This window comes from Thamnophis sirtalis, unplaced genomic scaffold (assembly GCF_051295495.1).
Source record: "Thamnophis sirtalis isolate CommonGarterSnake01/CBP01778 unplaced genomic scaffold, rThaSir2_p1.2 scaffold_2, whole genome shotgun sequence".
NCBI lineage: Eukaryota > Metazoa > Chordata > Lepidosauria > Squamata > Natricidae > Thamnophis > Thamnophis sirtalis.
The window spans coordinates 102,278,582-102,305,686 of record NW_028261382.1 but is presented as its reverse complement, the minus strand read 5'-3'; the positions used below and the strand labels follow the sequence as shown (position 1 = coordinate 102,305,686).

General features: G+C 46.7%; 1 protein-coding gene across 1 annotated transcript in view; it reads left to right on the top strand.

Moving 5' to 3' along the window:
• NAPRT (nicotinate phosphoribosyltransferase) overlaps positions 1-25,431 on the top strand; it is a 34,111-nt gene extending 8,680 nt beyond the window's left edge. Inside the window, exons 2-13 of the mRNA XM_087706619.1 lie at positions 2,171-2,298; positions 3,763-3,845; positions 6,998-7,128; positions 8,359-8,474; positions 12,347-12,540; positions 14,379-14,519; positions 16,529-16,613; positions 17,761-17,841; positions 19,747-19,849; positions 20,956-21,113; positions 21,980-22,087; positions 23,959-25,431. Coding sequence (XP_087562745.1) covers positions 2,171-2,298; positions 3,763-3,845; positions 6,998-7,128; positions 8,359-8,474; positions 12,347-12,540; positions 14,379-14,519; positions 16,529-16,613; positions 17,761-17,841; positions 19,747-19,849; positions 20,956-21,113; positions 21,980-22,087; positions 23,959-24,021 — 1,391 coding nt within the window. The 3' untranslated portion in view covers positions 24,022-25,431. The remainder of the gene's footprint in view (positions 1-2,170; positions 2,299-3,762; positions 3,846-6,997; positions 7,129-8,358; positions 8,475-12,346; positions 12,541-14,378; positions 14,520-16,528; positions 16,614-17,760; positions 17,842-19,746; positions 19,850-20,955; positions 21,114-21,979; positions 22,088-23,958) is intronic.
• Positions 25,432-27,105: the final 1,674 nt, after the last annotated feature.

Sequence of the window (27,105 nt, the reverse complement as noted above, 5' to 3'; positions counted from 1 at the left end):
TGTATTGCATCTTAGGCAAACATCTTAGCCATTAAGCCACTAAGGGTACGGCTAGCTGATGAGAGCTAAATAGCTTGAAATAGATCTATACTAGTCTCCCTTTATTTATTTATCAGCACAAATATAACACAAAATATAACAAAGGCAACAGTAAAAATATTGGGTTTCTGTCGTGATGGACTCTTGTGATAAGCCGATTGACAGATGATGGAAGCATATATATATATATATAGTATTTGTGCTGATAAATAAATAAAGGGAGACTAGTATAGATCTATTTCAAGCTATTTAGCTCTCATCAGCTAGCCATACCCTTACTGGGATTTGAATCTGTGCTGTATTGCATCTTAGGCAGATGTGTTAACCATTAAGCCACAAGGTTCTTCTCCTTATCTATCTATCTATCTATCTATCTATCTATCTATCTATCTATCTATCTATTTATTTATTAATGGGCCCGTTTGCATCCTCCCCCACTGTCAAATTCTAGGATCCTGCAACCAGCTTTTTTCTCCCAAATTTCTCCGCATTTTTCATCTCTCCAAATGCTACCCTCTGACTTTGTTTCCCCGATTCTTTTCTCATTGATGCTTCCTTTATCCGTTATGAAATGTATGCGCCACCCATCTCTTATCCAAGAACATAAATAGACTTGGCGCTAAGCAAGGAACATTTCCTGCAGATTCTGTTCCCCTGTTCACCCGCTTCTGCGTCTGTTTTTTAAAAAGAAGCCTGCTCATATTTATTCTTTTCAACTCTCTCTCCTTTATCCAGGTTTTATTCAGGCTTGGAAACTTGACATCCAGTTCTTGGGCGTTCAGCCCTCAGATGCTGAATTGGATTCTTGCAAGATTTATTTTTTTTTGCTCCTGGCAGCTTGGGAGGAGGAGATGGGAGGCCGGGTGGGAGTGGAAGGGGCCAATCCTGCTTTGGACGGAAATCTCCCTTAAGCATCCCGGATAGATGGTGGCTGACCTCCAGCCCAACTGGGAGGGAAGGCTCAGCCTTGTGGGTTATGGTTTCCTTGGTCCAGCTCTTCCAACTGAATCCACCTGGATTTGAGAAGTCTAAAAACTGGCTTCCCAGAGCAAATACAGGGTATAAATCTTTAACAAAGATATTCTAAAATAAACTTAAAGAAAGTTAGTATCATCTTTCATTTGAGCTTTAACTCCTCTTTGCTAGGCTAACTCTAAACAGATTATATCATTCCTTGCTTCTTCAGTCATAAACTATCTGGAATTTCTTAGTCCTGTATTTATTTTGAGTGTAGTCAATCCACCTTCTCTACTCCAGTTTATATCTCTCATTGGAATGGTCTTTGAGATATGCTGATATTTTTAGCCATCTCTGCTAAGTGTGTTACTTTTAATGTCCATTCTTGAATAGTAGGCAAATCTTCCTTCTTCCAGTATTGCGCCACCAACAGTCTTGCTGCCGTTATTAAATACAAAATCAAGTTAGTCTCTATGACAGTACAATCAGTAGTTACACCTAACAAGAATAAAAATATTTTTAAAAAGAGGATAAAGTTTACTCCTCATTTTCCTTTACATTTCAATTGCCTTTTGATTCAATTCTGTTCTCTTTTCCAATTTATTCAGTTTCCTGTTTGTTTTTGCCCATATTCATTTTCTATCCAATGATTAAAAACACCCCCCTGTATCTTATAATACTCCGATTATTCTTTCCCTTTAATTGCCAACATTAATCTGTTCATTTCTGCACAGTCTGATTGTCAAATTTCCTAGCGATGCCCTAATTAAATCACAATTATCGAGTCAAGGTTTTAGTGCAAAACCAGTGACTTATTAGGTGATCCATTAGGCAAGATCTGTTCACAGTCAAGCCTGTGCTTTGCTTGATTTTTTTCTCCTGAACTTTAGCCCTGTTCCTCCCCTCCCCTCTGTCTGTGTCATCAATCACATTCCCCTATGAGTTGCACCCCTCCCAAGCCTGCTGAAGTAATCTGAGATCCGACTTCAGCTGACATTATGCGTGGAATGCACCCCCCACCTCCTTTCTACTATGATAATGCCAGGGGAGTTGACACTAATGTTTGTTTTTTTAATTACCTCTCCCTCCGAGGGAATATTTCCCATTTTCCAATTTTCCCCTTTTTTTAAGGGAAAGTGTCTTTGATCTCTTACTTGGCTTTCCTTTGTTTCAGATATCGAGTACCTGAAGTCCATCCTTCCTGCAACGACCGAGGAAGCTTTCTTTGAGTACTTGCACACAGTGGATGCCTCCGAGGTCTCCATCTCGTCTGCCCCGGAGGGCTCGGTGGTCTTCTCCAGGGTGGGTGCATCTCCGCCAGTCTCCTGGGAGAAAGGGCAGCGTGCAGGAGCTCAGAGGACCCAGGAGGGAATGCTGGCCCTTTTCTTACCTTGGAGGGGGAAGGAAGGAAGGTGGAAGGAAAGAGTGGGAAGGAAGGAGGGAGGGAGGGAAGAAGTGATGGAAGGAAGTGTGGGAGGGAGGAAAGGAATAGAGGAGAGAGGGAGGGAGGAAGGAATGGAAGGAGGAAAGAGATGGGAGGTATGGAGGGGAGGGAGGAATGTGGGAGGGAATGAAGGGAGGAAGAAGGGATGTGAGGAGGAAGGAAGGCATAGAAGGAGGGAATGAAGGATGGGTGGGTAGGAAAGAGGGAGGAAAGGGTGGTTGGGAATGATTGAAGGGTGGGAAGGAAGGAAGGAATAGAGAAGGGAGAAAGAGGACAGAGGGAGGAAGGAATTGGAAGGAGGGAAGAGACAGGAATGGAGGAAAGAAGGTGGGAGGGAAGGAAGGGTGGGAGGGAAGAGTGGGAAGGATGGAGGGAGGGAAGAAGTGATGGAAGGAAGGAAGTGTGGGAGGGAGGGAAGGAATAGAGGAGAGAGGGAGGGAGGAAGGAATGGAAGGAGGAAAGAGATGGGAGGTATGGAGGGGAGGAAGGAATGTGGGAGGGAATGAAGGGAGGAAGAAGGAATGTGAGGAGGAAGGAAGGCACAGAAGGAGGGAATGAAGGATGGGTGGGTAGGAAAGAAGGAGGGAGGAAAGGGTGGTTGGGAAGGATGGAAGGGTAGGAAGGAAGGAATAGAGAAGGGAGAAAGAGGACAGAGGGAGGAAGGAATTGGAAGGAGGGAAGAGACGGAAGGAATGGAGGAAGGAGGGTGGGAGGAAAGGAAGGAATGTGGGGGAGGATGGAAGGAAGAGGGAAGAGGAAGGAAGGAAATAGAAGGACGGTGGGTAGGAAGGAAAGAAAGAAAGAAGTGGATGGGAGGGAAGGAATAGAGAGGAGAGGGAGGAAGAAAGGAAGGAATGGAAGGAGGCGAGGGATGGAGGGGAAGGAATGTGGGAGAATGAAGGAGGAAGAAGGGTGGGAAGAAAGGAAGGAATGTGGGTAGGACGGAAGGAATAGAAGGAGGGAAGGAAGAGTGGGTGGGTAGGAAGGGAGGGAGGAAGGAAGAAATGGGAGTGAGAGAGAAGGAAGGATGGAATGGGAGGAAGAAGGGAAGGGGAGGAAAGGAAGGGTGGGGAAGGAAGAGAAGAGGAAGGCAGGAGAGACTGGGGAAGGAAGGAGGGAGAAGGCATGAAAAGGGATGAAAGGTGAGGAATTAAGGAGAGGGTGGAAAAAGGGAGGATTGTTAAATTCAACCAGCCCACACTACCCAGAAGGGTTGTGTGTTTCTGAAGCTCATCCCAAGGAACCTTCTGGCTTACAAGTCCCAGAGCCTTGGGGAGAATGTCTCACCTCCCAGCTTCTCTTCCCTGATTCTGCTCATCCAGGTGCCGTTACTCCAGGTCAGGGGTCCCTTGTTGGTGGTCCAGCTTATGGAGACCACCCTGCTGTGCCTGGTGAACTACGCCAGGTGAGTCTGTGTGTGGAACCCGGGAGGTTTGACGTGTTCCCATCCCCAACAAACTCCCTGTCTTGGCTCTAAAGCAGTGTTTCTCAACCTTGGCGACTTTAAGTCCTGTGGACTTCAACTCCCAGAATCCCCCAGCCAGCTATGCTGGCTGGGGGATTCTGGGAGTTGAAATCCACAGGACTTAAAGTCGCCAAGGTTGAGAAACACTGCTCTAAAGCCATAGAATAGAATAGCGTAGAATATTTTTGACTTTAAAACCTTCCCAGTTCGAAATGACCCCTTTTGAATGTGAATCACTCCGGCCCATTCCGAAAACTTTTTCAAAGTTGCGATATTGGGCATCTATTTTCTTGGGAAATTGAACAGTTTCCCCCCAACTGGATCTGAGGTTGATATTTCAAGGTTTGCTGAATAAAGGTAACAAATTCCACAAAAGTCCTGGATCCCAAATTTTGGACAAATTCTATAAGCTCTGTCCCATCTGAAGTACCTTGGCTCAAAAATTGATGTCCTACAATGCATTGCTTCCCTCAGTTAAGGGTTACAGGAAGAATAGTTTTAGTAGTATATAAATAAAAACAACAGGAATGGAATGGAATGGAAAATAAAATAAATATAGAATAGAAAAGAGAAGAAATATAGAATAGAAAAGAATAGAAAAGAAATATAGAATAGAATAAAAATATAGAATAGAAAAGAAAAGGAGTAGAATAGAAATATAGAAAAGAATGGAAAAGAAATATAGAAGAGAAAAGAAATATAGAATGGAATAAAAATATAGAATAGAAAAGAAAAGGAGTAGAATAGAAATATAGAAAAGAATGGAAAAGAAATATAGAAGAGAAAAGAAATATAGAAAGGATAGAAATATAGAATAGAAAAGAAAAATAGAATAAAATAGAATAGAATAGAATTATAGAATAGAAAATAAATATAGAATAGAATAGATTATTATATAGAAAAGAAAAGAAATATAGAAAGAATAGAAATATAGAATAGAATAGAAATATAGAATAGAAAAGAAAAATATAGAATAGAATAGATTATTATAAAATCGAAAAGAAAAGAAATATAGAATAGAATACAAGAATAGAATAGAAATATAGAATAGAAAAGAAATATAGAAGAGAAAAGAAATATAGAAAGGATAGAAATATAGAATAGAAATATAGAATAGAAAAGAAAAATAGAATAAAATAGAATAGAATTATAGAATAGAATAGAAAATAAATATAGAATAGATTATAGAATAGAAAAGAAAAGAAATATAGAAAGAATAGAAATATAGAATAGAATAGAAATATAGAATAGAATAGAAATATAGAATAGAAAAGAAAAATATAGAATAGAATAGAATAATAGAATAGAAAATAAAATAAAAGAAATATAGAATAGAATAGAATTATAGAATAATAGAATAGAAAATAAAATAAAAGAAATATAGAATAGATTATTATAAAATAGAAAAGAAAAGAAATATAGAATAGAATACAAGAATAGAATAGAAATATAGAATAGAAAATAAATATAGAATAGAAAATAAATATAGAATAGAAATATGGAATAGAAATATAGAATACAGAATAGAATAAAAGTATAGAAATATAGAATAGAATAATAACTATTGTCACAATAACTTTATTGTCCCTTTGAATGTACATTAAAATGAAGTTTGGATGCCCGCAGTCTCAAAGGCTCCCCACCTCCAATAGACACTACTTGAACATGACAAAATAAATAGATTTTGTAGATTGAGTTGTAAAAGATCCCTATGTATAGATTTCCACAGGATATTTTGGAGGTGAAATGTTAGCTCGTCCAGCCCATCGAAGCCACCAGGCTCTGTAAATGCTCTTTCAAAGCTTAGGTGGTGCATCGTTTTATGCCAAACTTTCAGGTGCATTAGGAAAGAGAGGACTGTAAACGAACATTTAAAATGCAACCAGTCCTTGCACTGCCCTTAACTGCTTTCGTGCTCTGTAATAGGTGGGTGGCTAGGACGCCACCTTGAGCTTGCGGAGTTTCGCTGCCTTGAACTCTGGGGAGGGTGGATGAAAGGCGGAAGGCTTGGGAAATCGAAAGTAGCTGCTGTATCTCCTTGAGACCCTGCTTCAAGGTCACTTGGCTGGAAAAAGGAGGGAGTCACACGCCAACCTTGGCTTGAACTCATTGTTAAGAGCCAAGGTGGCGCAGTGGTTAGGGTGCAGTACTGCAGGCCACTTCAGCTGACTGTTATCTGCAGTTCAGCGGTTCTAATCTCACCGGCTCAGGTGGCGCAGTGGTTAGGGTGCAGTACTGAAGGCCACTACAGCTGACTGTTATCTGCAGTTCAGCGGTTCTAATCTCACCGGCTCAGGGTTGACTCAGCCTTCCATCCTTCTGAGGTGGGTGAAATGAGTATTTGAGTATTTTATTAAATTTATATGCCGCCCTTTTCCCTGGGGGGACTCAGGGCGGCTCACAACTCAAGAGGGGAGGGGGAAAAACAAACTTTAGACATATAGAACAATACAAATTTAAAAAACACAACATTCATACCATTCGGGCGGGTTACAATCTTAGTCCCAGGCCTGACGGGATAGCCAGGTTTTGAGGGCTGTGCGTAAGGTCTGGAGGGTGGTGAGGGTACGAATCTCCACGAGATCGTTCCATAGGGTCGGAGCTGCCACCGAGAAGGCTCTCCTCCGCGTGGTTGCCAGGCGGCATTGACCGGCAGATGGAACTCGGAGGAGGCCTAATCGGTGAGATCCTAATAGGTCACGTGGAGGTAATCGGCAGTAGGCGGTCTCTCAAGTACACCCGGATTGTTGTTGGGGGCGATATGCTGACTTTGTAAACCGCTTAGAGAGGGCTGAAAGCCCTATGAAGCGGTGTATAAGTCTAACTGCTATTGCTATTGCTATTATGAAAAGATCTCGCTGTACCTCCTTGGTTGAAGGAGGGCTAGGCCATGGGAAACGGTTAAGGGTGGGAAAAGTTGAACGTAGGGATTTTGGTGCGCGATTTTCAGTTCTGGCTTTGCACTACTGCAATGCACTTGGCCCCTAATAAAACGATGCCTTTCTCAACAAAATGGAGCCGGGCATCGTTTTTATTCAGAGGTTTTAAGTTTCGGCAGGCCTGACCTTCCCCAATGGGGTTTTCTTCTGCAGTCTGGTGGCCACAAACGCCGCCCGCTTCCGCCTCGCAGCTGGCCCTGGCAAGAAGCTGATGGAGATGGGTCTGCGCCGGGCTCAGGGCCTGGACGGAGGACTCTCGGCATCCAAGTACTGCTACGTGGGCGGTAAGGTCCCGTTTGTGGCTCTCCTCCCGAAGGTGGCGGTGGGAGGCCTGAGCTCAGCTCCATTTCTCCCTTTCTCTCCCCCCCTCCCTTTCTCCTCTCTCTCCCTCCCTTTCCCCTCTCCCTCCCTCTCCCCTTCTCTTCCTTTCTTCCCTCCCCCGCTCTTTCCCCCTCTCTCTCTCTTCCTCTCCCTTTCTCCCCACTCCCCCTCTCTTCCCTCCTTTTCTCCATTCCCTCTCTTCCTCCTCCCCCTCCTCCCTTCCTCCCTCTCTCTCCCTTTCTTCCGCTCCCCACCCCCCCTCTTTCTCCATTTCTCTCTCTTTCTCTCCCCCCTCTCCCTTTCTCCCTCTCTTTCCCTCCTTTCCCCTTCTCTCTCCATTTCTCTTGCCCCCTCTCCTTTCCTTTCCCTCCCTCTCTTCCCCTCCCCTCCCGTCCTCCCTCTCTTTCCCTTTCTCCCTCACACTCCCCCTCTTTCTCCATTTCTCCCTCTTTCTCTCACCCCTCTCCTTCCTTCTCTTTCCCTCCCTTTCCCCTCTCCCTCCCTCTCTCCTTCTCTCTCCATTCTCTCACCCCCTCTCTCCTTTTCTTTCCCTCCCTCTCTTCTCTCCTTCTCCCTCCCTTTCTCCCTCACACTCCCCCTCTTTCTCCATTTCTCCCTCTTTCTCTCACCCCTCTCCCTTCCTCCTTCTCTTTCCCTCCCTTTCCCCTTCTCTCACCATTTCTCTCGCCCCCTCTTTCCTTTCCCTCCCTCTCTTCCCCCTCCCTCCCTTCCTCCCTCTCTTTCCCTTTCTCCCTCTCCCCACACTCCCCCTTTCTCCATTTCTCCCTCTTTCTCTAATCCCTCTCCCTTCCTCCTTCTCTTTCCCTCCCTTTCCCCTTCTCTCTCCATTTCTCTCACCCCCTCTCTCCTTTTCTTTCCCCTTCCCCCCTCTCCCTCCCTTCCTCTCTCCTTTCTCCCTCCCTTCCCCTCTCTCTTTCTCTCCCTCCCTCTGCCCCCTCTCCATCTCTCCCTCCCTCTCCCTTAAGTGATCATAAACCACTTTTTTTCAGTGCTTTTGTAGCATTGTACGGCCACTAAAGGAGGCCGTACAATGGAGGATTGCCTGGATCCATCTATGAAGCCTGAACCCAAGCGGTTCTACCGAAGGCTAGTGAAGGGAAGTCCTTGGATGTCCTGCCTAAGCACCTCTCCTCATTCTCACCTCCCGTCCCCCAAATTTTATCTTTTCCCAGGTTTTGATTTCACCAGCAACGTCCTGGCCGGGAAACTCTACGGGATTCCAACTCTGGGAACATTGGCTCATTCCTACGTCTCCTCCTTCACCTCTATGGATGACGTCAACACACAGGTTAGTATTCGGGGGGGGGGGGGGAAGAGAAGGTCCCCCCAAAAAATCACTGTGGCTAAATTGCCAGAAAGAAGAGGCAGTTTGGCCCTTCCAACTCTGTTATTCTGTAAGCCAAGGAGAAAGTGACTGTAAACAGTCGTAATACATTTGTTGGGTCTTTTACAACATTTCTCCAGGAAAAGGCCAAGAAGATTTTCTCTCTGGATCTAGTCCAGGGTGGATTTGTAGGATTCCACAGAGTTTCACTGCCCCAAAGAAGAGTGGGTCAAATTATTCTCCAAAGCCCCCAAAGGCAGGACAACAAGAAGCCATGGATGGAAATTAATCAAGGAGAGAAGCAACTTAGAACTAAGGAGAAATTTCCTGACAGTGAGGACAATTAACCAGTGGAACAGAAGTTGCCTCCAGAAGTTGTGAATGCTCCAACACTGGAAGAAGAGTTTGTGCAACCATTTGTCTGAAATGGGACGGGGTCTCCTGATTGAGCAGGGGGGGTTGGACTAGAAGACCTCCAAGGTCCCTCTGTGATTCTGTTAAATTGCTTGAAACTGGCTTCCTTTATTGTTTTCCAAGAACTGATTTCTTCTACCCTGGGCAGGGGATTCGGCCAAGAAGCTAAACGCTGGGATGACACAAAGCCATCACTGGGTTCCCATAATGTGCTGTAGTTCAATGAATGGGCTCCAGGATGCTTTGATGGCTCTTTGTCGCACTATTAATACCACAGATGGGTGCCTGTCACACGATAGAGGCACCCAGCCTGTAATGTGCATTGGGGGGGGGAACTCTCCATCTCGGCTTGATGCCAAGCTAAATGCAAACAGAGCAAGAAAACTTAATTAAATCACGAAGGATTCTTGCCTCTCTTGATAATTAAAGGAGGGGGAGAAGCTGGAAATTCAGTTATTTCCTATGTTGAGAGAAAGGTTTCTCTCTGGATCTAAAGACCATTGAAGATAGACCTAGACAGCATCAGTAGAAGAGAAGATAGGCCAGGATTGAACTGCGTGGTCTCTTTGAGCTTTTCTTGCAGATGTTATTTCCTTCCTTCCTTCCTTCCTTCCTTCCTTCCTTCCTTCCTTCCTTCCTTCCTTCCTTCCTTCCTTCCTTCCTTCCTTCTCCTTGGTGCTCTCTGAACTTGGTGGTTTTCTTGCAGATGTTTCAACCCAGATAGTTAACATCAACAATGATATCTCCCTCCCTCCCTCCCTCTCTTCTTCCCTTCCTTCCTTCCTCCCTCCCTCCCTCCCCTCCCTCCCTCCCTCCCTTCCTTCCTTCTTCTTGAACTTGGTGGTTTTCTTGCAGATGTTTCATGACCCAGCTAGGTAACATCAACAATGATATCTCCCTCCCTCCCTCTCTTCTTCCTTCCTTCCTCCCTCCCTCCCTCCCTCCCAGTGCTCTCTGATATTGTTTCTTTTCTTGCAGTCATTTCATGAGCCAACTAGGGAACATCATCAGTGCTAGAAGGAGTGGGGTTTCCTCTGTTTATGTATAAGTGACTTGCCCTGTCAGTTGTGTTGTGTTCTCAGTGATTCCTTGATTAGTTTGTTCTTAACTGAGTTGGTAATTTTTTATTGGATTATTATTTACTGCTTGGTGTTGAACTTTGCTTCTCTGGGTGTTTATTGCTGGCCAGGAGGCATTGTGGCCTTGTAGCTGTTTGATTGCTTCAGTAAACAATCTCCCGATGAAGCAACTACCAAGAACACTCCTACTGATATTAACAGGGCAGGCCACTTGTATATAAAGGGAGAGCAAACCCCACTCCCTTCTGGAACTGATGATGTTACCTAGTTGGGTCGTGAAACGTCTGCAAGAAAGCAATCAAGCTCAGAGAGCACCCAGGACCCCACAATCCTCCTCTTCCTCTCTCCCCCCCCCCACTCCACAAACCCCCCTCCCTTCTACCACTGATGATGCTACCTAGTTGGGTCATCAAACGTCTGCAAGAAAACAGCTAAGACCGTCAAGGACTCCATATCCTTGGGGAAGGAGATCCAGAGACTGGCAGCTGGCCTTGTGAATGTCCTGCCTCAGGGATGGACAAAAGAGACATGGGACTTTGTGAAAGATCTTGGCAAATAGCCAGGAAGTATTGGGATAATGTCAGCGTTCCAAGTAGCATGTAGAGTTAAATCAGAGTCCAAGGCAAAACGATCCTTAAAGTTCCAATTTAATAAATCAGACATCTTGGCATTATGCTATAGCAATAGCAATAGCAGTAGACTTATATACCGCTTCATAGGGCTTTCAGCCCTCTCTAAGTGGTTTACAGAGAGTCAGCATATTGCCCCCAACAATCTGGGTCCTCATTTTACCCACCTCGGAAGGATGGAAGGCTGAGTCAACCCTGAGCCGGTGAGATTTGAACCGCTGACCTGCTGATCTAGCAGTAGCCTGCAGTGCTGCATTTAACCACTGCGCCACCTTGGCTCTATGAAATCCCAATACTGGAAATGACATCAGAATCCCACCCAGTTAAAAGTTCATGATCTTGTCCCCACACCCAAAATCCATCAGAGGATAAGGAGGAGTGGAATGGAGAGAGAGGAGAAGGAGAAAGGAAGGGGAAGTAGAGGAGGAAAGGATGATGGAGGGAAGAAAAGAGGTAGGAGAGAGGCAGAAGAAAGAGGTGTATGGAGAGCAGAAGAGCTAATAATGGGTTTTTATCTTTCTGGGCGTTGATGACAAGAGGAACTGATGTAATTACTATTTAATACAAGAGGATATTGGCTACGTAATAGTATACATGTGGTTATATGTTATGAAAGTGGAAAATAAAAACTTTCTATGGATATGGAAGCATAAATACCATCAAACATAGAATGGAGTTTGCTCAGAAGCTGAAATACACCAAGTGAATGAGAGGAAGAGTGGGAAACAGAGGAGAGAAGAAAGATAGGAAGAGAGGGATAGGAGAGAGGGGAAGGGGGGAAGATGAGGAGGATAAGGAGGAGTGGAAGGTAGAGAAGGAGAAGGAGAAAGGAAGGGGAAGTAGAGTAGAAAAGGAGGATGGAGGGAAGAAAGGAGGTAGGAGAGAGGCAGAAGAAAGAGGTGTATGGAGAGTAGAAGAGCTAATAAGTATATTGATATGGAAGCATAAATACCATCAACATAGATTGGAGTTTGCTCAGAAGCTGAAATACACCAATAAGAGGAATGAGTGGGAAACAGAGGAGAGAAGAAAGATAGGAAGAGAGGGATGGGAGAGAGGGCAAGGGGGGGAGATGAGGATAAGGAGGAGTGGAATGAGAGAGAGGAGAAGGAGAAAGGAAGGGGAAGTAGAGTAGAAAAGGATGATGGAGGGGAAGAAAGGAGGTAGGAGAGAGGCAAAAGAAAGAGGTGTATGGAGAGTAGAAGAGCTAATAAGTATATTGATATGGAAGCATAAATACCATCAACATAGATTGGAGTTTGCTCAGAAGCTGAAATACACCAATGAGAGGAAGAGTGGGAAACAGAGGAGAGAAGAAAGATGGGAAGAGAGGGATAGGAGAGAGGGTAAGATGAGGAGGATAAGGAGGAGTGGAATGTAGAGAGAGGAGAAGGAGAAAGGAAGGGGAAGTAGAGTAGGAAAGGATGATGAAGAAAGGAGGAAGGAGAGAGGTAGAAGAAAGAGGTGTATGGAGAGCAGAAGAGCCAATAATGGGTTTTTATCTTTCTGGGCGTTGATGACAAGAGGAACTGATGTAATTACTACTTAATACAATAGGATATTGGCTACGTAATAGTATACGTGTGATTGTATGTTATGAAAATGGAAAATAAAAAAAAGTATATTTCAAGAAATCCCAGACTCTTCAGATGGTGGCTGAAGCACTGGGGCACCTTGAGATGTGGTTGTGCAGTCTCTTTCTCTTCCCCAGTAGAGCCTGCTGCCCCTGGCTGGGAAGGAACCCATGGACTTTCCAACTTTAGTGGACAAGTGGTTGACCCAAGTGTGCCAGTTACTCCGAGTCCCGCCGGAGAAGGTGAGCTGTGGAGAGCGGGCAGCGTTCATGTCCTACGCCATCGCCTACCCTCACAACTTCCAAGGCCTGGTGGACACCTACTGTGTCATGAGGTAAGGAGAAGGAAGGCTGAAAGCCCCATTTTTGGGGTGGAATCTTGGGAGTGGGATGAGATTTGGGGTGGGACTGGCCTGGTCATCCTTGGCTGGATCCAGAAGCTAAGCAGGGAAGGGGGGGGATGTCAAACCTCGGAGGGGAGACCACGAAGGAATCCTGAAGACCAAAGCTAGAAGAAGACAATGAGGAACCATTTCTGTAAGACTCAAGACTTAGCTCTGAAGGGATGAGATCTGGTTGAAGATCTTGAGATTAATGAATGTCTCATAGATAGTGAGTGGATCGGATTCCATAGGACAGTGGTTCCCAAACTTGGCAACTTTAAGTCTTGTGGACTTCAACTCCCAGAATTCTCCAGCCAGCAGAGCTGGCTGGAGAATTCTGGGAGTTGAACTCCACAAGTCTTAAAGTTGCCAAGTTTGGGAACCACTGCCATAGGATAATAACTGACTAGGAAGTCTTCCATATATGCTCCTTGGGATCTGCTAGAAGAGAATATTCATAGCTCAGTTTCGAATGTGATATTCCTTGTTGCTCTCTGAGCCTGGTGGTTTTCTTGCAGACGTTTCATTGCCCAACTAGGCAACATCATCAGTGCTCGAAGGGAGTGGGGTTTGTGGAGAGGAGGAGGAGGAGGAGGAGGAGGAGGAGGAGGAGGAGGAGGAGGAGGAAAAAGACTGGGGGGGTCCTTGGTGCTCTTTGAGCTGGGTGGTTTTCTTGCAGACATTTCATTACCCAACTAGGGAACATCATCAGTGCTCGAAGGGAGTGGGGTTTGTGGAGAGGAGGAGGAGGAGGAGGAGGAGGAGGAGGAGGAGGAGGAGGAGGAAAAAGACTGGGGGGGGGTCCTTGGTGCTCTCTGAGCCTGGTGGTTTTCCTTGCAGACGTTTCATTACCCAACTAGGGAACATCATCAGTGCTCGAAGGGAGTGGGGTTTGTGGAGAGGAGGAGGAGGAGGAGGAGGAGGAGGAGGAGGAGGAGGAGGAAAAAGACTGGGGGGGGGTCCTTGGTGCTCTCTGAGCCTGGTGGTTTTCCTTGCAGACGTTTCATTACCCAACTAGGGAACATCATCAGTGCTCGAAGGGAGTGGGGTTTGTGGAGAGGAGGAGGAGGAGGAGGAGGAGGAGGAGGAGGAGGAGGAGGAAAAAGACTGGGGGGGGTCCTTGGTGCTCTCTGAGCCTGGTGGTTTTCCTTGCAGACGTTTCATTACCCAACTAGGGAACATCATCAGTGCTCGAAGGGAGTGGGGTTTGTGGAGAGGAGGAGGAGGAGGAGGAGGAGGAGGAGGAAAAAGACTGGGGGGGGGTCCTTGGTGCTCTCTGAGCCTGGTGGTTTTCCTTGCAGACGTTTCATTACCCAACTAGGGAACATCATCAGTGCTCGAAGGGAGTAGGAAGGGGATTGCTGTGTCTTTGTTGGTGGGTGTATCTTGTTTGAATCTTCTTACAGAGCCCTGTTGAAAATCCATCAGGAACTCCCATGTAAATACTCCATAATACTTTTGCACACTTTTAAAAGAAAAAAGGGGAAAGTTTCTCCCACTTTCTTTTTTTTTTTAGAACAATGCAGGAAAAGGAAACGGTGTAAATCTGCTGTTGAGCACAATATCAGACAGAGTAGTAACATTTTAAGAAATGTTACCTGCGAATAGTTTCTCCAAACATACATTTTTTAAATTAAAAAAACCATCTCGCTTAGCAACAGAAACTTGGGGCTCCTTGGTGGTCGTAACTCAAGAACTAACTGTAAAGAACCACGCAAGAATGGCATCGTCTGTAAATCTATCAGGCACGATCCCTGAGGAGAGCTTGACGGATATTTTGATCTTCTCAGGAGTGGCATCCCCAATTTTTGCGCCGTCGCCCTGGCCTTGAACCAGCTGGGATACCGAGCCATTGGAGTGCGGCTGGACAGCGGAGATCTGGCCAAGCAGTCGGTGGAGATCCGGCACATCTTTCGGACCTGTAGTAAGCAGTGAGTTGGGGAGTTGTTAGGGGTGACTCCCGGAGGGGGCCAAGGATGAAACATTGGCAGCTAAGGGTCTCTTGGTTTCAATTTGCCATTAGAGTAAGACAGGGGTGTCAAACTCATATCGTCATGGCGGCGTCACATGACGCATTGGAACTCCCCCCCCACCCCACCTTCGCTAAACTGGGTGTGGGTGTGGCCATCTGGAGTTTGACAGCCCTGGAGTAAGAGGTAGGAGGCGTTGCTCTCGAATGGGTTAGATGGGGAAACAAAACTTCTATGATTCTGCTGAATGAAGGCTGGGGAAGCCTGAAATCTGTTCAAGGACATCACCATAGGTGCGGACTTGAAGCAGACGGTTCCCATAACTATGAGAACTTGTTTTACATGAACCGGCTACGTGAGAAGTTGGGGGTTTGGCTTGGAAAAGTATCGGGTTTTCTTAAAGTTTTTTTATTTTATTTTATCCGTCTCATTTCGTGAATGGTTTGGTTCCCGAGTTTCATACATTTCAATACATCTAATCATAACAATATTATTCTTAATAAATACAGTTTATTTTCATTCTTGATTCTGCTAATGCATATTTTTTAATGTCAAGTTTCATTTCTAAACCTTCTCATAACTCTACCCTACTTCCTATCCTCTTAATATCAATTTTTACTATTTCTCCCCTCATATTTCTACCTCTATTTTAGCCCTCTTCCTCCCCACCCCTTGCCTTATCATTATGGTAATCAAGGATGCAATCTTTCCTTTTTTCCCCCTTTTTCAATATTTCAATATGTCAGTCATGATCTTTCTCTAGCTTTTCATGATTAATGACATTTTATTTTAATGTATGTATTGTTTTCTCCAATCCTTCACTTCTTGTAATCCTACTCTTAGTACAAGCTAAATTTCCCACTTTACAGTTCGCATGCTAATATTCATTACATTACTACATTCGTAGCATACATTCAAAAGTAATTTTTATCTCTTACACCGCGTATAGAACAATAGTCCAACTTATGTAATTCTACTATTCATACATATGATTAAAGCGCTTTCATACAATATTTCATTTCACCCACCTTTTCGTTCTCCATTGTCCCACTTCTTTCACCCTCATCCAAATTTTTAATCTTCTTTTTTGCGGGGGCTACATTTCTTTTAGCTCATTTATTCCATCTACTTTTAAATCTGTATTTTGCCTTTCCCCAACCCCCAGAAGCACTCTGCAGGCTTCAGCAGGGCTGGGAGAAGGGAAGAATCCCCCTGTTTTTGCAAAAAAATGGTCCGTTTTTTACACAAATGACTTGCGTTTTTGCCTTCTCCCAGCCCTGCTGAAGCCTGCAGAGGGCTCCTGGGGGCTGGAGGAAGGCAAAAACATTTTTTTTCTTACTTAGCTCTTTGAAATCTTGGTGTGTCTTATATAACTTAACAGCTGAAGCGATTCCCTTAATTGTTTTGGCAAGAGAGCTCAACATTCACTTAACGACTGTCTCACTTAGCAACATAAATTGTCATCATAAGTCAAGGACTGCCTGTAGTAACATTGTGGACTTAACTTTTTTTCTTTTACAAACTGCTTTATCCTTTCTTGCACTACTTTATTCAGAAAAATTACATTACAAAATCCAAAGGGGAATAATAAATAATAAAATAATAATAAAAAAGGGGAATGTGTGTGTGTGTGTGTGTGTGTGTGTTGTATTTGTGCTGATAAATAAAGGGAGACTAGTATAGATCTATTTCAAGCTATTTAGCTCTCATCAGCTAGCCATACCCTTACTGGGATTAGAACCTGGGCTGTATTACATATTAGGCAGATGTGTTAACCACTAAGCCACAAGGTTCTCCTCCTTTATCATATACATACATACATACATACATACATACATTAGATTTTTACAACCCCCGGTATGCCCAAATATGGGAGGAAGATCACTACTTCCATTCTCTGTCCTTCGGCTCGTCTCTTGTGCTCGTCTCCTGGATGGCAGAAACCCAATATTTTTACTGTTGCCTTCTAGTTTCCAGGTTCCTTGGTTCGAGACGATCCCCATCACGGTGAGCAACGATGTCAGCGAACAGAGCTTGGAAGAATTGTCGCGAGAGGTGAGGATACACCGATGCCGCTTGGCATGGGGTGGGGGGGAATGCTGTATAAAAATTGATGAAATAAGTAAGCGAGAAAAAAATACTAGCAATATTAAGATTAAAAGTCACATGCTAGAACACAGGGGGAAGTGCCGAGGTGGCGCAGTGGTTAAATGCAGCATTGCAGGCTACTTCAGCTGACTGCAGTTCTGCAGTTCAGCGATTCAAATCTCACCGGCTCAGGGTTGACTCAGCCTTCCATCCTTCCGAGGTGGGTAAAATGAGGGATGCTGCCAACAGCAGTGTGGAAAAAAAGTTGTAAGATTTTTTTCCAGTGCCGTTGTAACTTTGAATAATCACTAAACAAATGGTTGTAAGTTGAGGACTATATTATTAAATGGGAGGTGAGAACGATGAAAGCTACTCATCTAATAAATAGAGGGTTGTGTTCTGACTGAGGATTCTGGAGAGCCTGAAGCAAACTCCCTGTTGTCCCGACAAAAACCCTTTTTATTAATTTTCTGTGATTTCTGCTCATTCACATCCAGCAAAGTCTTTCGAGGGAGGATTTACGGTCACAGACCTTATCTGCCTTGGAGAACTGCCAGGCTGATAGCTGCAAAACTTGGCAAGGAGTCTCGGAGAGTCACAAACCAATGAAGCTAATTGTCTCCTGCAAACTCCACTCCCCTTTCGCTCCTCTTTTATTCCCTCTGGGAGGAGCCATTCATCATCCACCTGTGGCCTCGCTCCCAAGTCGACCCCTGTTCTTTAGCCGTTCCCTTCATCTGGCAATTCTGCGCATGCGCACACTGGGAACAGGCTCCAGCTGTTCTTCTGCCTCACTGATGTCCGACTCTGAAGGCAGCTGATAACTGGCATAGGGCCATGGCCCCCTCTCCGCCTCCGACACAGAGCCCTCCTCAGAGCCTTCCCCAGACTCCAGGACTGGCCCATGTCCCTCCCCGGCCTCCTCACTCTCCGAATCTGCTGCCAGCTCCGTTGGCCACTGGTGGACCACAACAGGTTGATCTGAATTTGCGACCCTCTGAGGTTCAAAAACCCGCTCTGATTTGTGTGAGATTGTGAGGTTTCGTGTGTGTGTGTCATCCACCCGTAAACGTGGGCTCAGGAGTTCCTCTTGGTTTTGCTGTGCTCCATGCAGGGAAATGAAATCGATATGATTGGCGTGGGGACACACCTGGTCACCTGTCCCCTTCAGACTACCTTGGGCTGCGTCTACAAGGTAACGAACCCCTCCGGACCCTTCCCACTCTCTCCCGGCCTTCCGTAAGGCCACTAAAACCTGGCTGTTCCGGCAGGCCTGGGGCTGTTGACCCCAAAATATGGTCCAGCCCCACTTGGAACGGAGTGCATGGTGTGTTTTTTAAATCTATCTCTTCTTTCTTTCTATTCCTTTTGATTTATTTGTATTGTTAGCTGCCTGGAGTCCTATTATTATGCTATTAAACTTTGAAACTTTGAACTTTGAAACTCTGCCCCACGGGAACAGCCTTTTGGCCTGGGGTGAAAGAGGAGGTGCTCTTCGGGGGAGGCAAAAGCCAGATTGCTTCTTTAGGGCTACCATTGCAGACCAGGATCCCTGCCGTGGGGCAGGGGAGACGTCTCAACCCTCTAGAGCAGGGGTGGGGGAACAATGGCCTCTTTAGGACTTGTGGCTCTTCAACTCCCAGAATTCCCAAACCTCCCCATGGGCCCCCTCGCTTCTGGCGCTCCCGGGAAATCCGAAAACCCGCTGGCTGGCCTGTGCATGCGCGTGCAGGAAACACGAAGAACAACTGGCTGGCGTGTGCATGCACATGTGGGAAAATCCGAAGACCAGCTGGCCGGCGCATGCATGCGCCGGCCAGCTGGTCTTCGGATTTCCCACATGTGCATGCACACGCCAGCCAGTCTTCAGGTTTCCGGTGCTCCGGCACACGCATTCCAGTTTGGGCACGTGGCGCCAAAAAGGTTTTCCATCACTGAGCTGGGGTGACCAGGGGAAAAGGGCCTTCTTCGGGTTGGCCCCCTCCCTGTGGAACATCATCCCTGCAGAGGTCAGACAGGGCCCCACTTTGAATTCTTTGGCAAGGCTCTGAAGATGGAGCTCTGCAAATATGCCTGGAGACCCCAGGTTGGTACGGGGTTTATGGAGGAGGAGGAGGAGGAGTTGAAAGGGAGGAGGAATTTATGTAGTAAATTACCCAACTAGGGATCATCATCAGTGCTAGAAGGGAGAGGGGTTTGTGGAGAGGAGGAGGAGGAGGACTGTGGAGTCCTTGGTGCTCTCTGAGCTTGGTGGTTTTCTTGAAGACATTTCATAACCCAACTAGGTAATTGAATCAGTGCTAGAAGGGAGTGGGGTGTGCAGGGAGGAGGAGGAAGAGGATTGTGGGGTCCTTGGTGCTCTCTGAGCTTGGTGGGTTTCTTGAAGATGTTTCATAACCCAACTAGGTAATTGAATCAGTGCTAGAAGGGAGTGGGGTGTGCAGGGAGGAGGAGGAAGAGACTGTGGGGGTCCTTGGTGTTCTCTGAGCTTGGTGGTTTTCTTGAAGACGTTTCATAACCCATCTAGGTAATTGAATCAGTGCTAGAAGGGAGTGGGGTGTTCATGGAGGAGGAGGAGGCCAATGTACTCCTTGGTGCTCTCTGAGCTTGGTGGTTTTCTTGAAGACCTTTCATAACCCATCTAAGTAATTGAATCAGTGCTAAAAGGGAGTGGGATGTGGAGGGAGGAGGAGGAAGAGGACTGTAGGGTCCTTGGTGCTCTCTGAGCTTGGTGGTTTTCTTGAAGACCTTTCATAACCCATCTAGGTAATTGAATCAGTGCTAGAAGGGAGTGTGTTCATGGAGGAGGAGGAGGAGGCCAATGGACTCCTTGGTGCTCTCTGAGCTTGGTGGTTTTCTTGCAGACGTTTCATTTCCTAGCTAGGTAACATCCTCAGTGCTGGCATCTAGTTGGGTAGCGAAACGTCTGCAGGGAACCAATCGAACTCAAGAGATTAACCACGGACTTCCAATTGCATTTATTGATTAAATGTACGTGCCGACCCTCCCACCTGTAGGGCAACGTCCTACATACCTGGGAGCAGGTGGCCCCGAACGAGGTTCAGCCTCTTAACCTGTTGCCTTTGGCCTTCCTCTTTAGCTGGTTGAAGTCAACGGGTCTCCAAGGCTGAAAGTGACCGAAGACCCAGAGAAGACCACCTTGCCTGGAAAGAAAGTGGTCTACAGACTGTGGGATGAAGCAGGTGAGGCAGCCGGTCACCTTCCACCTCACCTAAGTAGCCAACCGGTCTCAGAGTCTCTTGGCCTACCTGAACTCCTGGGGTCTTGGAAAGGCGGGGATTTCCTTAGCAGAGATATCGAGTGCTTTGAGGGGAAGAAGAGTTGTGATATTGAGGTGGTGGGACTACCTGGAGGAGCTAAACCCACTGAACACCCCCAATGGGGTGTCCAACTTTGGCAGTTTTAAGATTGGGGGGGGGGGCTTCAACTCCCAGAATTCCCCAGCCAGCTGTCCTATCCTGTCCCCGTCCCATCCCATCCTATCCTATCTTATCCTTAAGAGCCGAGGTGGCGCAGTGGTTAGAGTGCAGCACTGCAGGCTACTTCAGCTGACTGCAGTTCTGCAGTTCGGCTGTTCAAATCTCACCGGCTCAAGGTTGACTCAGCCTTCCATCCTTCCAAGGTGGGTGAAATGAGGACCCGGATTGTTGTTGGGGGCGATATATGCTGACTCTGTAAATCGCTTAGAGAGGGCTGAAAGCCCTATGAAGCGGTAGATAAGTCTAACTGCTATTGCTATTGCTATCCTATCCTATCCTCTTATTCTATACTATACTACCGTATCCTATTACCCTATTCTCTTATCCTATCATACCCTACCCTGCTCTACCATAACCTATCCTAACCTCCTATTCTATACTATCCTAACCTATTCTCTCATCCTATAACCCAACCCTACCCTACCCTATTCTCCTATCCTATCGTTCCCCATCCCATCCTTTCCTAGCTTATCCCAACCTCCGATCATACCCTCCCCTACCATAACCAATGGCAATCGGCCGAACGAGGAGGATTTCATCCCTGCTATATCCTATCATCCTACCCTATTCTCCTGTCCTACCATCTCCTACCTGATTTGGAGCATTAAAAGGGAGTTTGACCTCTCAGCTGGCTGTGTGACCTTCATGTCTTGTCCTGGGTCATCAGAGACTCGTCGCCTTTCTTGGACAGTTGGCTGGCCAGGAGGAGAATCTGCTGGATGAGACAGGTGCTGTCCGTCACAAGCATCTACCCATCTGTCCTAAGCCAGGTGTCCCTTCCAACCTCGCCTCTTCTGGTTTCTCTGCAGGCTTCCCATTCATGGACCTCATGGCCCTGGAGGAAGAGCCGGCCCCTGAGGCTGGCCAGGAGGTGGAGTGTTGGTCTCTAGGAGGGACCGAGAAAGCCGGGAAGGTGATTCCTTCTGCAGTGGAAGTCCTCCACCTCGTCTATTTCAAAGATGGACAGGTAAGGGGGTTAAACTCCTTCTGGCAGCCTGGGAATCAGGCTGTCTCATAGGATGGCATCTCCGGGCGTAATGGAATCTCATCCCGAAAGAGGAGAGAGACACAACCTCAATCAATCAGAATTGAGTAGAATAGATATTGGAATATAGAATAAAATTTAGAATAGAACAGAATAGATATTGGAATATAGAAATTTTTTTAGAATAGAATAGATATTGGAATATAGAATAAAATTTAGAATAGAACAGAATAGAATAGATATTGGAATATAGAATAAAATTTAGAATAGAACAGAATAGAATAGATATTGGAATATAGAATAAAATTTAGAATAGAATAGAACAGAATAGAATAGATATTGGAATATAGAATAAAATTTAGAATAGAATAGAATAGATATTGGAATATAGAATAAAATTTAGAATAGAACAGAATAGAATAGATATTGGAATATAGAATAAAATTTAGAATAGAATTAGAATAAAGAATAAAATAGAATAGAATAAAGAATGAAATAGAATAAATATTGGAATATAGAATAGAATAGAATAACAGAGTTGGAAGGGACCTTGGAGGTCTTCAAGTCCAACCCCCTGTTACTAACTTAACAAATGCAATGATTCATATAACAGCTTTGGCAAGAAATGTTGTAAGGAGCCAAACTGAATTAACAAATGTTTTCACTTAGCAACATAAACTTTGGGCTCAACTGTGGTCATAACTCAAGGACAGCCTGTATCTTTGAACTGTCACTAAACGAATGGTTGTAAGTCAGGGACCCCCTATATTGCGGCTGTTCTGGATCGAGAGGGGCTGCCGCCGATTGGAACCATTTATGTTCCCCTTTCTGCTTTTCTCACCCCAAAGATTTGCCGGCCCCTGCCCACCCTGTTGGAGATCAAGGCGCACGCTCAGATGTCCTTGGATAAACTCAACCCTGTCCATAAGAGGCTGCAGGATGCAGAGGCCTACCAGGTACCGGCGGTGGGGGGGGGGAAGTGGGGGGGGAGGGTTTCAGTCCCATCCTTTTAAATCTCATTTTCCTCAGAAAGGCCACCTTAGAGAGAAAGAGGTTAGACTTGTGAGCATAGGGTGTGCAGCTAATGAGTAGGCTGGCTTGGTCACTCAACATTTGCAAGACCCTGGTGAAGTGGGCACAACAGTGCTTGCATTTTCTGTGTCACGTGAGAAAAGTACATCTTCCTCCCACTGTCCTTACCACTTTCTATAACCGAGAGCATCCTGCCATACGGCATTACTCTCTGGTTTAGAAGCATCACTGCTTCAGACAGGAAGGCAGTGCATATAGAGTGGTGAGGACAGCAGAAAAGATCATTGGCAGTTCACTCCCCTTCCGTCCGCTACACGGCACATAAGCGATGCTTCAGCAGGGTCCCCGGGATTGTCTGGGATGCTACTCGTCCTCTTCACAACCCGTTCTCCTTCTTACCTTCAGGGAGGGGGCTTCAGGGTATCCAAAGCACAACATCCAGATTCGGTCACAGTTTTGTTCCATACAGCATCAACCTTGTGAACTCCTAAAGTCTCTTCTTTCCACTAAATATTCAAGACGGACAGTGATTAACATTTATATGTATTTATAAGTATGGACACACACACACACACACACACAGATTGTTGGGGGCAATAGGCTGACTCTAAATGGCTTAGAGAGGGCTGTAGAAGTCCTGAAGCGGTATACAATTCTAAATGCTGTTGCTAAGTGGGAAGGCAGGAGGGAGGGAGGGAGGGAGGGAAGGAAGGCAGGAAGGAAGGAAGGGGCGTGGTGGCGCAATGATTAGAGTGCAGTATTGCAGGCTGACTCTGCTCACTGCAAGCGGTTCGATGCCAACCAGCTCAAGGTTGACTCAGCCTTCCATCCTTTTGAGGTCAGTAAAATGAGGACCCAGATTGTTGGGGGCAAGAGGCTGACTCTGTAAGCCACTTAGAGAGGGCTGGAAAGCACTGGGAAGCGGTATATAAGTTGTAAGTGCTATTGCTATATGTAACACAATTTCATTTTTAATGTGTGCCAGTGTGCCCCCAGTAAAAAATGACAATAAAGGTTATCTCATCTTATAAGGCTCAGATGGGCTAACTTACCAAATTTTTCGGAGTATAAGACGCACCTTTCCCCCCCAAAAAATAGGGTGAAAATCTCGGTGCATCTTATGCACTGAATACAGCATTTTTGGCCTCCCGAAACCTTCACAAAAATGGACCTGCAGAGGGTTTGGGAGGCCTGCAAAGTGCTCCTGGGGGCCGGGGAGGGCAAAAACGAGTGAAAAACGGACCATTTTTTGCTCGTTTTTACCCCGCAGGAGCCCCCAGGAGCACTCTACAAGCCTCCCAGAGCCTATGCATGCCCTCTTTTTTGCAGAAAGTTGGCCCTCTTCAAAATCTTGGTGCATCTTATACTCCGAAAAATACGGTAGTTCAAAATCTGGGTCCCACGGCTCCAAAGGGAATGACATTGGGGCAAACTATGGCTGCTTCAACACTATTAGAGTGCAGTACTGCAGCCACTTCAGCTGACTGTTAGCTGCAGTTCGGCGGTTCAAATCTCACCGGCTCAAGGTTGACTCAGCCTTCCATCCTTCCGAGGTGGGTAAAATGAGGACCCGGATTGTTGTTGGGGGCAATATGCTGACTCTGTAAACCGCTTAGAGAGGGCTGAAAGCCCTATGAAGCGGTATATAAGTCTAACTGCTATTGCTTGCTGCTGGAGTCCGATGATCTTCATTCTCTACCTTCTGTGACAGTTTCCCAGCCAATCTCGCAATCCCTTGCTTTCCCCTTCGCACCCAGCAGCAGCCACTTAACCTTGGATTGCTTCCACATCTCAGGTGGCCGTGACAAGGAAGCTCTACCAGCTCCTCCTCGACCTGCAGAAGGACAGCTGCTCCTGAGCATCACTCCGGCGTCACAAACGGAAACCATCTGGTGGCTGCGGTGGGGATCCGGACTGAACAAGACCCCAAATTATTGGCGGGGGTGTGGCCAACCTCCAAGCGGCTCACCTCCACGCCCTCATCTCTCCACTCCGTTACCCTGAATTGCACACCCGTAGACAAGTCTCTGGGCCACTTTCCCCAAGGAGCTGGCTGGGGATTATGGGAGCGTTGGCCAAGTGACTGGGAGAGAGCAGAGGGTCTGTGGGGTTGATAGAAGAACCCAACCAAATTTTCTGCGTCCCAGCGCAGGGGTGTGGCCGGACCAGATGCGAATCGCGGGTAGGATGCAGGAAGAAGGATGTTGATAGCCACGGTAATGTTGGGACACGAGTGATCTGCCTCCCCCGCTCCCCACAGCCCACCCACCCAAAATCCAATGTGTGAGTTTGAGTTTGAGTTTATTAGTCTTGTATGCCGCCCACTCCCGAAGGACTCCGGGCGGCTTACAATAAACAAGGGAAGGGGATAAATAAATAAAACAACACTTTAAAATACATAACATTCACAATTTCCGTGGGGCTGGATATTTCACAAGCCCCCCGGCCTGCTGGAGCAGCCAGGACTTGGTGGCTTTGCGGAAGGCCGGGAGGGTAGTAAGGGTCCGGATCTCCACGGGGAGATCGTTCCAGAGGGCTGGAGCTGCAACAGAGAAGGCTCTCCCCCGGGAAGTCGCCAGCCGACATTGGCTGGCGGATGGAATCCGGAGGAGACCCAACCTGTGCGATCTAATTGGTCTGAGGGAGGTAATCGGCAGGAGGCGGTCTCTCAGGTACCCAGGCCCGATGCCATGTAGGGCTTTATAAGTAACGACCAGCACCTTGAAGCGTGTCCGGAGACTAATGGGTAGCCAGTGCAGCTCACGGAGGATAGGTGTAACGTGGGTGTACCGAGGTGCACCCACAATCGCTCGCGCGGCTGCGTTCTGGACTAGCTGAAGTCTTCGAACACTCTTCAAGGGCAGCCCCATGTAGAGCACGTTACAGTAATGTATTTCTTTGCTGCTTCGAATGACACTTCGAGAAAGCAGAGAGTCCCTGCAGTCTAGAGCGAATTGGGGGGGTGGGTGGGAGGAAATTCCCCCAAATTTGGCCGCTTTAAGAATCATGGACTTCAACTCCCAGAATTCCCCAGCCAGGCAGAATTCTGGGAGTTGAAGTCCACAAGTCTTCAAAGCAGCAACGTTTGGGATACCCCCTGGGCTAGAGGATTCGCTGGCTGTAAAATCAGGCGAGCCACCCCCCCCATGTGTCCTCATCACCTTTCTCCCTCCCTCCCCCCCCCCCAAACAAAAGCCTTTGGCAACACTGCACCTTGATGTGCCTTTTCTTGCTTTGAGAATTGTGTGTGTCTGTTTTTCCCCTCCCATGAATGTGATCCGTCCGGTTGACACGCTGCTCGCTGGCCTGGAGCGCATCAGTCCTCAAACACGTTACGGCCGGGCCTTCCAACTCTTATTTTGTTAATTAACCAACGGAACTGCTTGCTACCAGAGGTTGTGGGGGCTTCGTCACCGGAGGCTTTTAAGAAGAGATTGGAACAGCCACCTGTCTGAAGTTGGAAAGGACAGTGATGGCAAACCTTTTCGGCCCTGAGTGCCAAAACCGGAACATGCGTGCCGCAGTGCCAGAAATCCGAAGACCAGCTGGCCGGTGTGCTTGCACATCCTGGCCAGCTGGTTTTCAGGTTGCCAGCACACGCCAGTGCATGCATGCCTGTTTTTTGGCTGTTTTTCAGGATGGTTTCAGCCCCAAAACTGCCTGAAAACACCCCCCAAACAGCCTGTTTTTTGGTGATTCGTTGGGCTGTTTTCCGGCGCCTGCAAAGACCAGTTGGTGACAGCGTGCGTGCCCACAGAGAGGGTGTGGGGTCTCTTGCTTGAGCAGGGGGTTGGACTAGAAGACCTCTGAGGCCCCAGGAATAACTGTTATTCTTGATTCTGCTATTCAGTCAAGCTGTTTCTTGGCTGTTGGGGGGTGGGGTGCTGACGTTTGACCTCCCCCTCCTTCCGAGGGTCTCACCTTCTCACGCGAGTCTCAGGAGCTGCGTCCCATCGCCAGCTCCCCAGCACAGGCTTTGGGGAGTCCCAGGTTGATAGGTTGTGTAGTCCAAGCCTTTCGGAAGCCCACCCCGGGAGATGAGATCTATTCTGCTCCCTGGTTGTAGCTGGAATCTCTTGCAAGGATCTCAAATGTGTGTGGGGGAGGGGGAGACCTTCCTGCATGGCTGAAGGCAGTCCTTGACTTACGACCCCCATTGAGAGCTGAATTTCTGTTGAGCAAGGCCGTTTTTAAGTGAGTTGCACCCAATTTTATGACTTGCCATGGTCATTTAAGCAAATTACGGTGGTTACTAGGTGCAGTCATTAAGCGAGCCATGCAGTCATAAAGTGAACCTGGCTTGCCTCATTGGCAAGGTCAGAAGCCAGCGAGTTCACATGACCCAGGGAGGTTGCGAACATGGCTCGATTCATCCTGGGGGCCAAGTTGCTTGAATTTTCATCCCATCATTGCGGCATTAAATCGCACCACGGTTATTAAAAAGGGTCAAGACCAGTTGCAAACCCCACTCCTTTTTTTCTCTCTCTCTCCACTGCCATTGTCACTTTGGAACCGTCACTAAATGAATCGTTGCAAGGAGGAAAACTGGCTGCACCGAGTTGAGTTTTTTTGCAGAGTGGATATAAAAGCCAGGAATTGACAGGAGCTGATTTTTGCTTTTTTTAAAAAATCTGCAAAATGATATTTGAGGTTGTGGTGTTCCCACTTGTTAAGCTCAGGAGCCTGGGGTCAAAAAAGGGTTTGGTGGCAGCTGGACTAATTGGCGGGGGAGAGAGCGGGGGGGGGGGCTTTCTTGCAACTGTTTGGATCAGAGACCCCCAAACTTGGCAACTTGAAGACTTGTGGACTTCAACTCCCAGAATTCTCCAGCCAGCTATGAAGTTGAAGTCCACAAGTCTTAAAAGTCGCTAAATTTGAAGACCTCCGATCTAAGTGGAGAGATTGCAGAGGAAGGGATTGCAAGAGAGTAAATTAGGCTGGC